The sequence below is a fragment of the Neopsephotus bourkii genome, unplaced genomic scaffold (genome assembly GCF_033783945.1).
Source record: "Neopsephotus bourkii isolate Nb327-2 ecotype Australia unplaced genomic scaffold, CSIRO-AGI_Nbou_v1 NB_867, whole genome shotgun sequence".
Classification (NCBI taxonomy): Eukaryota; Metazoa; Chordata; class Aves; order Psittaciformes; family Psittacidae; genus Neopsephotus; species Neopsephotus bourkii.
The window spans coordinates 2,584,035-2,598,742 of record NW_026901363.1 but is presented as its reverse complement, the minus strand read 5'-3'; the positions used below and the strand labels follow the sequence as shown (position 1 = coordinate 2,598,742).

The window sequence follows — 14,708 nt, the reverse complement described above, 5'->3', positions numbered from 1 at the left end:
CACTTAACATTTCTCATCAGTAAATCTCACTAGGCTAAGGCAGAAAGTAACATCCTCCTCATTTAATGGTGCAGAAATTAAAGCATGGGGACACAGGTATGCCTTATTCAAGGTCACTGGCAGAACTAAAAAGAGAACACTGATTTCTCAATTCCCAGCAAATGAGCTCTTAACTAGGCCTCCCTATCTAAAGCAAATAAATAAATACAATAGTATAAACAAAGCCCTTGGTAGTTAAGTTTTAGGTATTCACTATGAATTATCAATTGGGGCTCTACAACTAGGAATTATTCCCACGCATTATTTTGAGAGTAACAAGAAGTCATGGAAAACATAAGCCATCGGCAAACAAACTTGTAAACACTGCATTATAGAAAAGAAGGCCACATAAAAGATAAAAATTATCCATTTAGTTCTGGTAAGTAGCTTATGAGTTAGATGGAATGGTAAATATGGTCTCAGAAAACACAAGCTAAAAACTACACTGCTAATTAAAGTGTGAACTGTAGCATTAATTACTTTCCTCACTATCATTGTCTTTTCATATGAGCCATGCTTCTGTCTGAATTGCAATAAATCTGGTACAACTTTAAGGCTGGAATTTCTCAGTTGTGCAAGAGAATTGCCTGTCCAGTTCTCTTACCTATTAGGAAAGCAGTCTCTGTACCATTTCCCTTCAGAATTCCCACAAGAAATAAGCATTTATGTAAGCTCTTTAAATTATGAGCGCTTTCTAGTAGTCTCCTTTTAACATCCTGACAGTTAAGACAATTATAATCTACCTTCCCCCCACCTCCTTTTTTCTCCACTGTCTTGTATAAGAAGGAAAAAAAACTCCACACAATACTGCTGTTAGTTTTCCTTTTAATTCACTAATAATCATAATAAGCCCCTCTGAAACCTTCAGGAAAAAAACACCAGAAAATTTGAAAGGCCTTTCCCAACCTCTGACCCCCTCCTTTTTCTATTGTAAGTAAGCACATAAGCTGGATATTAGAAGGTTTTCTATAGATACTTATTAGCCTGTGTGTGCTTCAAGTTGGAATACATCTGAACAGAAGAAACAGCTCAGCAGAACACAGCAGATGTGATGGGAGCGGTAAAGCTTTGCTTACTTGTGTGGATCACTGAGTTTCTGAAACTCTTCTGAGCGGTTCAAATCTCAGCTGCCCTGGTACTTGAGGAGCTTGGCTACTTGTGAAAAGAGGATAAAGGAAAAACAGACTTAGCTGAACATACTGCATTCATATTGCATAGCAAGAATACACTTAGGAATAATCAAGAATTAAAATTTAGCAGAGATATAATAAATTTGAGATTCCAAGCAAAATCTCACCCTCCCAGGAGCAGGAGATGTGACAGCAGTTAAGATTTTGGTCACACTTTGAGCCAACAGGTCACATCCTGTTGGTCACACTCATATATTACTGAAAACCTAGTACTCGATGACTCAGGTATAACCTTGGAGTATTCTGACTTCAGATTTATGTGACTAGGTGATCAGTTTGGAAAACTCCCAAATGGCATTTTAAGTGATGGTAAGAGGACGTAACCATTTTCCTCTCTCCTCCGCCATTCTCACTTCTGTGAGTTCAGTGCCTGCCCGTTTGGTGAGATTCTTGTCATTGGTTCCAATCCCAGGGGACTCATGGAAGCCACTCAGGTGTAAAGCTAGCAAAGGTACTCTGCATCTACACCTGATTTGCTCAGATTTGACTTTACCCTGAAACCTTTAAAAGCTTCTGTGACAGCTTCAGTATGTTGTTTGTTCTTATGTGATGAGAAGAAAATGTACGTAGTCATTACATTTTCAGAGTTCTCTCAAAATTCTCTGTTCACTTAAGCTGTCCAGCTAAGATACTGGCATGTACCAAGTCAGTAACAAATCCATGGGGAGAAGAAAAAAGCATATAGCATGGGAAAAAAACTGCCTCAACTCCAATTCCTCTGCCTCTCAGAAGAAAAATCAAGATGTCTTAAAATAGACTGTCATATTATCAGTGATCTCAAGGGGAATTTTTTTCCAGGCTTTTGTATGGAAATAGGTCTTATCTCAAGAGGAGGTAACTGCAACAGGTCTATATACATTAGCTGTGCCTTTTCCAACGCAGACAACATTCTTAAAATGGCTCTACTGCCTCCTGCTCGGAAGATAACTGGTGCCTAACACTTCTGGCTCTGGGGAGCAATGCACGCACAGGGCGTGAAAAGAAGATAAAAAGGAATCTGTGTAGCTAAGACACAAGTCTATACCTGTTCTGCCACCACAAAGAACCCTGATGTCGTATTGCAGACACTTTGTTGGTGTAATTTCTGCTATGCTGCAAATACAGATTTACATTATCTTGATTTCTAAACAGTAGTGCCACTTAAAGTTGGGTTTTACAAAGGACCTTAGAAGTTAAAAGACTATGGCATTAATTACAGAAATGGTTAATTCATTGTATTTTTAAAAATAGAAATAAGAAAGAGTCAGAAATATGCAGCTAGCTCTACCCCAACTTCACCTTGGTCACTTTTTCAAGCATAATGCATTATCAGTGGTAATATAGATGCATGCACAAATAAGGTAACAATAAGAGATGAGAATCAAATTCTGAACTCTTCAGTTACCTGAGAGTCCCTAAAGATAATGGAGGTGCATCTGGCTTCTATTTTCATCCCTCACAGTGTTTTAACAGCGTGTAACAAAAGCCACTGCTGCAGTCAAATGGGGACTCCCTATGTTTATGAGTTCAGGAGGAAAACCAGTTTTATGATGTCTTGTTTTCAAACCTCACTCATACTCTTGAGTCTGTTTGGTCTTTAGAATGACTGCATCTCCAACTGCAGCTCCAACATTTCTTTCATTCAAAACAATCTATTCATCTGTATTCATAAACATGTCAATCTGCTGGTTCAAAAAAATCCAACCAACCCTCCAATAACAAAAACTAACAAAAAACTTCTCATTAATCCACCTCCCTCATTAACTAGGATTAAAAACCTTAGTTAAAATGATTGGCCTTGCGCCCAGAACAGCTATGAGATCAATAATCCAAACAGACTTAATGATCCTCTTATGAAAGAATAACTTTTGTACTTCTACAGCACACTTTGAAAAAGCAAAGGGAAAAATACAAGAAATGTCACATCATCTGCATAAGTTAATTTATCTGTTCGTTTGGAGCTGTACAACTGGGGGAAGGACTTCAGGAAATAAGTTGGGTTTTTTTCCTTCTCTCTCCGTTAAATGACATTTATTGTCTGCAAAAACAGTAATATGAGAAATCACAAACTGTATCAGTGATTAGCCTGTAAGAGCCTAAGAAGTTTCATTAACATCTTGAGTATCTCATTTCACTCATGAGCAGTTTAATATTTATGGCATTTTTATTCCTATAGAAGATCAGTATTCTTTAAGACTTTTATTTAGGCAATTTAACTTGTTAGTATCCTTATTTTGACAGTACTAATTACAGCTTCTGACTTAAAGAAGTTTGATTTTTATTTTAAAATCCTAAGTAATGATGGGAAGAAAAAGAAAACCAAGCTAAACCCTGCTGTATAGTTCTCTGTCAGCACAAGGAGCACAATGCCTTTGGCTGAAGCAGGCTATAAACACCTTGGGGAACATTTCTCTCATGGACTGAATGAAAATGTCTTGGCATAGAGACTGGCAGATACTCAGCAGAGCATACATGTTGCATGTGGGTATGTTAGAAAATGATCAGGCTGGACTGACTACAGCTATGTGGGAATTAGATGTCTAATCAGTGCTCCTCATATATCTTTAGTGGCTGGAAAAATGCAGGCAAATTTATAGCCCAATTCATGCCATATATTCTGGGAGGAGGTAAATCACATTTGAATGGCCTGGGTTTTGCTATTTACTCTGGAGACCCTACACAATCAGTTTGATTAGTAACTAATTTTGGAAAGATTAACCTATGCTGAAGACAACTTACTGAAATTACAGCAAAGTGTGATGTGATGCCAGTATTTTTCAGATAGTTCATCCATTTGTTCTTACTCAGAAATGCTGCTTGCATAGCCAGGGTTGGCACACGGAAACCAAAATGCTACTTGATCTTACACTTCTCTGCTCAATGAGTGGAAGAGTGAGTAGCTGTGCAGACCATCCTCCAGCATGCGCCCCCAGGAGTACCACTGGGATCAGGTGTCTCATTTCACATGGGGCTACTCAGCAATGTCACAGGAGGAGGTAAGGGCTGAGCTCTCTGTGGAGCAGGGACACCAAATCCCTTGAAGGCTGTAATAGGTCCTCCAGAAGAAGCTAGGGAAGAAAAGAAGAGGCCAGAGGGACAGGCATGAGGGGAAACATTGGAGCATTACACAGCGACGGCTTGGGAAGCAGATAATAGAGGTGAGGTAGGAACTGAGCAAATACTAGAACCTGAAAAGGATGAAATATGTCAGAAGAGAGACACTGCAGAAAGGAAGACTACCAACAGGCATTTGGAGTGGCTCTGCAGCAGACTTGAGAACCCAGATAGAAAGTATGGAGCCCTTTATGAAAAGTAGCATTTGTTTTGCAGGGAGAAAAAAAGGAAGGCAATTAAACTGTCATCTGTAGCTAGCAAAGCCACAGCATCGTCGTAGGGCAATCTGGCCACAGTAGTGTAAGGTTAGCACCTCTCTCCATTTTGCCATTAAAGTTACTTACTAAAATCCAGTTTCTAGGACCACTGACAAACTTTACTTCAGGTTTACACAGAAAGATCTCTTAAAAAATGTATTAATGCATTGGAAGTGTATTCCCCTTCATTTTCACTGGAGATAGCTGCTGAGTTTTAACAGTCTGCACCATTACTGTTTCTGTAAAGGTCATTGTACCCACTTTCACAAAAGAAGACTAAAAAGAAAGAAAACTATTTGCATCCCATTTTCCTGAGTTAAAAAAAAAAAAAAAAGATGCTTTGCTAACCTGGTTACATAATTTTCATAGTTCAACTTTTCAAACTATGAAAGAAAATGTTTTCACTCATTATTAAGCCCCTAGTCAGGCAAGCAGCTCTCCCCTAACAAGCAGCAGCTTCCAGGGCTGCACAGCTACAGAAATGTAGAGACCTTCCACACAACAGCTGCCGACACACTTTCCCTGTTAAACAAATCTCTTTAAGCGTAACTGAAAAAAAATCTCCTCCTCTCTTACCTAGACACACTATGAAAAGAATTGCTTAATAGATGTCATCTGAAGGGTATAAAAACAAACCTAAAAGACCTGCAGCAATAATGATTTTTTAAGTTGGCACTGGTGATGCAAAATAAAATCTCATCACTGAATAAATTTCACTAGGAAAGCTGAGGAAGTGTAAAGCAACAGCAACCTCTGTAAAATATGGCTGTGCTGCCAAAACAAACATGATAAGACAGTCTGAGACTCAAACAGTAAGAATAAACAAAGTTTCTAAAAGAATCGATTCCCTAACTCTATTGTTTGCAAGAACTAAAAAATTGAAAACATTTTTGTAGGGAAAATTGGCATTTTTCTGAACAAAACCCCCTGTAATTTGTTCTAGTTCACTAGAGAATAATAAATAATATGCTAACTACTAGAGTGCCAGATATAACATGGAACTTGTTTTGCAGGTAACACTAAAATCGTACCTGGAAAGAGTTAATCTCTTTAAAATAGTACTTATACTTTTCTTAGGGTTTCAGTAGCAAATGCTTTTAATTACCCAGGAAAAGGAGCCATAATAAGACAATCACTACTGAAAGCTTTCAAACAAGTACCTCACTCAAAGATGGACGCTATTCCAGTCAAACGTTCCAAGTTCGACTAATGCGATACCATTTTGCCTCCTTCTTGAAGTGAGACCATTTTGTAGACTGATTCTTCAGTAGTTCATTGTAGCACTTCAGATTTAAACCTGATCTAATGAACAGCCATAGATGCTATGGACTCTAAACATAAAGAATTGACATGTTAGCATATTAATGTACTCAGATGTCACATAAATCATTAGAAGACAAGTTTACTGAACGACTCAGATATCTGGCAATACACATGCAAAGCCTCTTTAGCTCTTAAATATAAAGCAACTTCCTTTTGGCAAAGTCCTGATGAGAACAACATTGATTGTAGTTATTTATAGCTCAAATGCTATTGCTGAAAATTTCTCAAATTGTAGATTCTGTATTATTAACTATAGTAAGGCTCTAAAAATCAGTCAGCAGAGGCCACTTCAATCTCCGCATGATAATAAAGGATTATTATGTGCAGTAACCTATTTATGAAAAGGAAACAGTGTGCTTCTTTCAGACCCCATCAATTGCTTTAATAAGGAATTGAAAAGCCTGGCCTACTTTATATGCAGATCACCATCCCAGTTGCATAAGGATTTACAATAGACAAAACAAAACTGGTTTTGTTGTAAATAAGGGCTGTTTGTTTAAATTGCACAATAATGTTTGCATCTAGAAATTATTTAGAAGCTAATAAGGCTTAATAAAGTTTGACTGTATGCTTGTTAATAAAAAATGGTTTCAATATTCTGCAGGAAGGAAATGTAAATTGAAGGTGATAACGTAAAGCTTGCAGCAAAACGGGCCCGAGTTAATGGGAAAGGAGAAGACTCACTGCATTTGTTCACTGATGGTATTAAGAAAACCATTGCTGAGAATGGAATTCAGTTAACTTAGAACACCATATAAATTGAAGATACTGCACTTAATTTTTTTCTGCTAGATGAGAATTATCGCAATATTACTTTTACTTTAGAGCCTGAAAACTTGACATAGTTCAGACTACTGAATGTTAGTGTGATGCACGTACTGATTTCTGCTATCTTGATTTGGAGGACTCCAGAGACTCAGGTTCAAATTTTACTTTTGGCATTGGTTCATTTGCCTGTATGTTAATAAATTTAATGAGGTGTGGGATGACCCCTGCTGGTGTCCCTGCTTATGAAAAAAATATGTATCTGGCAGAAAAAAGGACATCTTAATTTCAGCCCCCAAAAAATTACAAATATGAACTCAGTCATAAAATGTAGAAAAATTCCTAATTCAGTGCATCAAATGAGTAATGTTATCTTAAGTATGAAAATAATCTTAAACCACTGAACATTACTATGTTAGAGCTGCAATGCAATGTATTAAGAAGCACATTAATCGTTCAGTTCACTATGACATTGTGTTAAACATCTTTTATTAATGAGCTATTACTCCCAGCTGAGGCATTTGATAACCTCTAGTCATTGCTAAATCCTCTCAGTTGATTTCAGTGAATCACTCTAAACAAACCTAGAGGGAAAAAAAACCCCAATAATTTACATTTAAGTCTGTAAGGTCCTAGAACTAGATTCGTTTAAAGAAGGGCAGCTTTCCTATAAATCAAACTTTCTGATTTAATGCAGCTGACATATAGATCTATTTTACATTTTTTTAATTTCAAAAATACAACACATTAAAATAGGTTCAATTTATCAAAGCTAAGAGCAACAATTAAGTAATAATGTACTTAAAGTGCAAAGGCACTTTAACACAAAAAAGTGACGCCCAGTGGCTATACGTGGTAATTGAAACAGCAGTACCGTATATTATTATTTACAAAAAAAAGTCATAGTCCAGGAAAAAAAAAGATCTTTGGAGATCTTCTACATAATACATTAAATTTTCACTTTGAAATGAAAAAAAAAAAACCAACCAAAAAAAAAAAAAAACAAAAAAACCAACAGAAAACCCAAAGACCCCTTCCTCATTTCTTTCAAAAGCAAAAAGAATTATGCAAGATCTGTTACAGAAACATACATTTGCAGTGACAGTTCCAACAGAAGGGTCAAAGGAGAGAGACATAGAAATAACTTAAAGGGAACGTTGCAAAAGCAACACCATATCCCTGCCATGCTGTAAGGGTTCCATTTCTCTCTTACTCTCTAATTTAAAAAGTGGAAATGTTGGGAATGCCACAGATGACACCAGCACTGAGTTCAGGCTCAGTGAAATGTGATGCTGAGTTCATTTAAAAATTTTCCTTTGTCTCCCACCTCCCCCCTCACAGCTGACTGATTGCAGTTTGTTTTTCCAGAACTTCGAGGTAGTCTGGTTCTGTTTGTAGCTTTCCTTGGAGTAAAGGATGCTCGGGTTTAGACTGTTCTGCAAAATATTTCCTGGGAGTTCCATACAAAACAGTTTTATTTATCCTGTCCTGGTTTTGGCGTCTTGATTCATAGGAAGGGGCAAACTGCCTTTTCGGTAAGGTGCAAAAGTTATAATGAACTAATCCCCCGGTGGGGAGTTCCTTGACCCTTTCTGCGATGTTTTGATACAGAAGCTCTGGTTCCCTTGGTGAGGACTGCTTTTCCAGTAATTCAGATGCACTGATTGTAAATGCAAGACTGGGGGGGTCTTCCTTTTTGTGGTCAAGATTACTATAGCTGAACTCATGGAGATTCCTGTAATAGGCAACTGGATCCCCTTCCTTTTGCATGTAGATTGGGTTTTGGCACATCTGTCCAACAGGAGGGGGAATGTAGTTATAAACATGTCCTTCAGTTTTATCGTGGGTCTCAGTATTGTAAGACCCATACTGGAGCTGAAATGAGCTTATATCTAAGTTGTTTGCACTGCTGGGCATGCTTTGCACCCCTTTCCGGCGCTTAAGGACAAAGACAAACAGTCCTGCCCCAAAACAGACTGATAAAATGAACACAACCAGCAAGCCTAAAATTAAGACAGACAGTGGAACTTCAGTGTGTATTTCTGGGTAGGAACTGGGCGAGATACCAAGGAGATGAGGTGTATCTGTGTTCTGGTTCATGGAGAGGAGAGAAGAATCTGACAAATTGGGGTTCTCTGGGCAGATGGCTTCTTTGCTCAGGAATTTCAGATGCTCTCCAGAGTGCTTGGAGGGAGACTCACATATGACTTCATTGATAACTACAGGGGGATTTGACTGCTGGTTGTTCTGGTCAGTGACTTGCGCTATCCAGTTCCTCAGCCCCAGGATGTCACATGTGCAGTCCCAAGGGTTCTCCTGGAGGTCTATCTGAATCAGAGCTGAGAGCTGGTCCAAGACTCCTCTCACGGGCAGGTGTGAGAAATGGTTGTTTCTAAGGTTGAGTCTGGTGAGGGAAGTGCCACCAAAGACATTGTCAGGCAAGGATCTGAGCAGGTTATTATTGAGAAATAACAGATGAAGATTACTCAGAGCATCAAAGGTGCGTGGCAGGATCTCCTTAATGACGTTGTACTCTAGGTAGAGATATTGCAGGCTGTGCAGCCCGTCGAACATAGATGGGTACAGAATCTCAAGGTAGTTGCCGTTAAGATAAAGTCTACGTAAACTTGTGAGGTTTGTAAAGGCACCTTCTTGTATCACTGCAATTCTGTTATTTCCTAGGTGTAACAAATCCAGAGAGCTGTATTCTATGAGATCGTTTCTATAAACGACTTGCAGATAGTTACTGGTAAGGTAAAGTTTCTTTGGACTGGTTGGCCTAGGGTGGAGATCAGAGATGTTGCTTATCTTTTTCTCCTGGCAGTTCACATTTAAGCCGTTGTCTGAGCTCTGTGAAGTACAGATGCAACCAGCTGGGCAGGTGATGGGCACAGGAGACTTTGTCTGGTAAACCATAATAGGTCCGAATATCTGTCTGTCTTTTGACACAGTGACACGGGGTGTGGGGCGGTTTCTCATTTTGGGTGGACGGCTGGCTTTTGGGGCTCTGGTGGGATTGATGGCAGAGTTGGCTGTGGGGGACTGCCTTGAAATGTGTGGGTCTGAGAGGACAGGATGTTTGTCCCTCTGGTTTGAATCACTGGAGCTTTTCCTAGGGCAGAGATCTTGCCTTGTGAGCTGGGTCACATCTTTTCCATGAAGCCTGAAGGGGGTTTCACAGACTATCTCACCCACAAACACAGTGATGGTGTCTAGCCAGGCCTTGAGTGGCAGCAAGTCACAGGTGCAGTTCCAAGGGTTTTCCTCTAGCTGGATTTCCATGATGCCTCCAATATGCTCCAATACACCAGCAAAAGGCATCATCTTCAGCCGGTTCCCCCGCAGGTCCAGGTGAGTGAGGAGTACGAAGCGGAAGACATTGCTGGGCAGGGACAGCAAAAGGTTGTCATTGAGAATCAGCACCTTGAGCTTGTTCAGCTTACTGAAGGCCCCCGCCTCAATGGCACTGATGTAATTGTAATCAGCCTGCAGGTACTCCAGACTTTCCAAGCCAAGGAATGTGTCCTCCTTCAGCACTTCCAGCTTGTTGTTATTGAGGTGCAGCCTTTTGAGGGTGCGGAGGCCACTGAAGGCCCCTGTGCGGATCTCCTGCATGTCGTTGTTGCCCAAGTGGAGGGTCACAGCATTGGAGTAGTTGACGAACTCATTGGGGAACAGGCGTGTCAGTGCGTTCCCGTTGAGAAACAGCTGGTAGATCTTGGATGGTGGTGGCAGGAGGAGGCTGACAGTTGTAAATCCTTTGTTTTCACAATTAATGTTCAGCACGTTCTCCTTCTCCTCACAAGGGCAGCGGCTCTTGCTGCAAATGTCTTTGGCAGGTTTGCGACTCTCTGTCTGCGAGATCCCAGCCACTGTTAACAAACTGAGCAACCAAACACCCTTCAGCATCTTTATGCGCCGTCGATCCCCGCTTCGGTACCTACAGTCAAACCTTTTAAGACAGGTAAGGAGAGAAAGAAGAAATCCCCAGTGAAAACAGCCAGGGGCAGAGGCTGCAAGGGGGAGGCACAGCTGTGAAGTTGGGAGGATGAGGAGCGGCAAGGAACAGACTTGCCAAACTCCTGTGAAATCCCCCCTCCTCCACCCCTCCTTCTCTCGGGGAGCGCTCGCGGAGCCGCTGTGGGAGAAGCCCCGTCGGGAAGCGCTCCGAAATCCGGGGTCCCTAGAGCTGTACACCCCGCCCGACCCCTCCGCCAGCCGCAGCCGCCGCCCCTCCGTCGACGGCAGAATGGAGAGCGGCTCCGTCCCTTCCAGCCTGGCCCGAGGCAGATCCGCTCCCGCTGCCCGGTCCCGTTCACTGCCGCGTTTCAAACCTGGACAGCGGCCGAGGGAGAGATCAGTGATTTATCCCTCTCCCGGCAGTGGGGCGCCCCCGAAGCGCGCTCCCCGAGTTTCCCCCTCGCTCCTCCGCTCGTACCTGCTCTCGGGGCACCCGAGGGGGCAGCAGGGGCAGGGGCCGCCGCCGAGTGCCGCCGCGCCCCTGGAGCCAGGCGCCCGGCGGCGAGAGGCATCGCCCACCGCACGGCTCGGTTGGAGCGCAGCGAGGAGCCGCTGTCCCGTCCCGGCGTGAAGTTGGGCCGGGCGGGAACCGAAGAGCGGCGGCAGCGCCGCTGCGAAGCGCGGACGGTTGTGCGCGGGGCGCGGCTGTGCGCGGCGCTTTTGCCGGCTGCCCCGCGCGGAGCCGCGCTGACGTCACATGGGGGCGGGAGGGGGGGGACACGCGTTTTTCCCAGCCCGCCCCGTTTCCCCTGGCTTCCCCCTCCCCGGTGTCTCCCGCAGCCGGCTCCGCTCCCGGCCCGGCCGCTCATCGTGGGAGCGCCCTGACAGTACCTGCGGCCGCGGCCAGGACAGCGCGGGGACTCGGAGCCGGCAGCGGAACAAGGTAAAGGGTGGATTTACCTGGGTCCGGAGGATTTTTGGGCCCGGGTCCCCAATCCGTGCCCTCAAAATAGGCAGTAAGTCACGCAGCTTCCTCGGCACGAGCCCGCCGGCAAGCGCCCACGTACCGCGCGCACACACCGTACACCCGCACACTCACACTACATGCAGCGTACACACGCACAATCTGGCTCTGGGAGCAGCGGTGCTGCAAAACCCGGATCTGGCATTAGCATCTGCCCTTCGCTCCAGCGGCGGCAGCTCCCTTCCCTAGGCTGCCGCGCCGGGCTTGTCCAGCACACCGGTGTGTTTGCTGCACCTTCGGGGAAGTTGAGCACCTTCCACCAGGCTGGCAGGCGGGGAGGGTGATCAGCCCTGTGCCCGGATCCCACACCCTCTAGGGTGCTCACCAGAGCCCTGAGCAGCTATGACCGCATCTAACGCGATCATCCGCACTGCCTTAGTCCCACTGCCAGCCTGCAATATTATGATACAGCGTTTGGCTGTCTTTAAAAAGAGCAAGCTGTTGGATGTGGGTTACTGTAAAGCACCATGCACTAGGCACAGATCTGTTTGGGGGGAAGGGATGGCTGCTCTTGATCTTTATCTATCTGGAAAGTAAAACTTTGAGTTCAGACTGGGGAAAACAAAGACACTCCACAGTGAATGTTTAAAGTGCTAATATATACACACTTAGCCTATAAGCACAAAGGTTTGCTGCCAAGAGAGTGCTGGACTTGGCAAAAGTGGTACTGTTATCTTGTGTTATTCTCTAACCATTAAGTATCAGAGCCCACATTTTAGGAGGAGCAGTCCAGGAGCATTGTCTGTGAGGCTCATGAGACAGGAAAAGGTGACATCCTGCAGCGGCCAGCACAGATGCCTTCACAGTGCTGCTGAGCAGGAGTAGTGCTAGAGTTTGCATTCGGGATTGAAGCAGCTGCAACTTCCCTATTAAAAATTTGGAGAGGTTGTGGAAAAAGCAGGAGCATCCCACACTGGAGCATGCTTTTGGTGTGATGCTGCATGAATTTCAACAAGATGTGGCTTCTGAAAGGCACTCAGAGCTGCTCAATTTCTAACTCTCTTTATCCAGCTAAATTCAGGAGCAAAAATTGCTAAGATCAGGAAAGATACGTGTAGCAGATCTGAGGTTTCACAACACTAATACACCACCAGCCAGGTTGTTATTCTGTGAGATTTTTCACTTGTTTTCTGCTTTAAACATCAGACGATGGTGTCTAGGGAGAGAAATTGGGCTAGTTACAGAACATAGCAAATCTGATTTTCAGACCTTTCTAGCACAGTCTAAGGGCATGAGCCTAAAATGAGAAGATGCAAGTAGACCCAGATTAATGTTTTTTGGTTTTCTGAAGGGAGCATATTCATACACACACCTGCCCACACTGACACATGCAGAGACACACACCTTTCTGTAACCTACCTTCGGCTGGCTCACCTGGGTAGCCCTGCACGGAGTAGCCAGCACTCACAGGTCTCACTGCAACACACAGTAGAAGCTAAAGGCAGAAGTAAATCCAGTGCATTTCTCATCACACAGCATATGTTTGCTTCATGTCCGTGAGTTTCAGTGACATGCAGCTTTCTGGTGAGCAAGGATCATGTCCTGGAAGTGGCTCGTGGGGCAACAGATAGTGTCCCACTTGCCGGTATTTACTAGTACTCAGGAAATGCGTTTGTGGTAACTGCTAATGCTGTCTTGGAAGGGAGAGTGTACGCATGGCATGCCTCAGCAGTAATTACTGGATTCATGTGGGATGGAAGGAACAGCATGTTAGGGGATTGCAGCAGTAATAAGACACAGAGATGATACTGATTCTATTACACTGCAAATGCATGCATATAATAACTGCTGTTGGAGGAGGATGAACAAGGATTTTAAAAAAAAAATAGCTACAGCTTTTTATTTGGGAACAAAGTCATGATTTCTCAGCATGCCTGAAGTGCTTTATAATCCCTTCAATTAAAAACACAGAGTATAAAAGAACAGCTTTTTTCCCCCTGCTTGTTTTACTGCCTTTTTATTTTGCATGTTGAATGCAGGAACATTTTCAGGCTGTGACTATCTGGGAGCCTCCAGAAATGGAAGGCCAGGAGGCAGGTTGATGCAACAGCCTATGAGGGTTTGGGAAAACTGAGTGTTAAGCCTGATGTGTAGGCATTGTGAAGGTTTAAATTTTTCCCCAACCACTTTTCAGTGTTCCCTCATCCTCCTTTTTTGGAGCAAAGTTATGAAGTATAGATTCATAAACTTGCAGATTCATAGACTATAAGGCGTAATAGAACCATTGTGGCTTTGGGATCTTGCATAACCCAGGCAGTCAGCTAAATTGAATGAATTCCTGTTTAAACTAGTTCAAACTTCCTATTAAAAAAAAAAAAAAAAGGAAGAAAAGAAAGAAAAAAAACAACACCTCCAAACTGAAAACCCGGTAACATATCCAGGCCTATTTTAGCAGTTGCCTATGATGAAAATCTTCCATACTGTTTGCCAGTAGCTTTCATCTCCCACAGGCTGAAAAAATGGTGCTTTCTCTACAGCTCTGCATCTGGCTGCCTTCAGTTTGAAATTTTTGTCCTTGTATTATTCTTGTCTTACATCCCCGCAATATTTTATGGCTTAAGAACCCTTAATTATTCCATACCTGTTTCCTATGGGGCACTCCCAGACTGCTGCAGTGCAAGTATGAACTAAATGCTTGCCTGATACCAACTATCAATAGTCTGTGTTTGTTAGTCCTTTGCTGGTGCATAGACCAGAGCAGCTCTTGGCTTCTGCGTGGTCCTAAATCCACCACTTTGTCTATCTGCTGGCAGGGGGGTGGGGGAAAAATGCCAGACCATGGCATGCAGCATAAGCACATCACATTTGGCACAGGTCATTGCCCTTCCTGCCTGATGCATATCATGCTGTTGTCCTTCTGAGCGAGGAGCAGAGTAAGTCTAGAAATGTGGAGATCATTTTCTTTCTCCACATTGTATCTGCAGGTGGGTGTTAAACACCACTTGCACATCTTATCACTTAGTCTGTTTCTGTTTCTCTGTATATAAATGAAGGAATAAACATATCCACCAAGTCTCACAGAATAAAGAATAAAAAAGCAGAAAGAAACTAAGGAAA

General features: G+C 43.1%; 1 protein-coding gene across 2 annotated transcripts; it reads right to left on the bottom strand.

Moving 5' to 3' along the window:
- Window positions 1-7,139: 7,139 nt before the first annotated feature.
- SLITRK2 (SLIT and NTRK like family member 2) lies at window positions 7,140-13,260 on the bottom strand. 2 transcript variants are annotated; one of them, XM_061356768.1, is made up of 2 exons: window positions 13,026-13,260; window positions 7,140-10,619 (listed from the first exon to the last, which is right to left on the bottom strand). In XM_061356768.1, the coding sequence occupies exons 1-2, from the start codon at window positions 13,118-13,120 to the stop codon at window positions 8,003-8,005; spliced, it is 2,712 nt and encodes a 903-aa protein (XP_061212752.1). In that variant the 5' UTR covers window positions 13,121-13,260; the 3' UTR covers window positions 7,140-8,002. The 2 variants fall into 2 exon arrangements, with proteins under 2 accessions (XP_061212752.1, XP_061212753.1); XM_061356769.1 differs by lacking the exon at window positions 13,026-13,260 and adding an exon at window positions 11,106-11,356.
- Between the last annotated feature and the right edge of the window lie 1,448 nt (window positions 13,261-14,708).

Excerpts from the sequence above, each read along its gene's own strand:
- SLITRK2 (XM_061356768.1), bottom strand. The coding sequence starts at position 13,120 with ATGAGAAATGCACTGGATTTACTTCTGCCTTTAGCTTCTACTGTGTGT. Across the intron at positions 10,620-13,025 it reads CTCCGTGCAGGGCTACCCAG|GTTTGACTGTAGGTACCGAA; the intron begins GTGAGCCAGCCG and ends CTGTCTTAAAAG.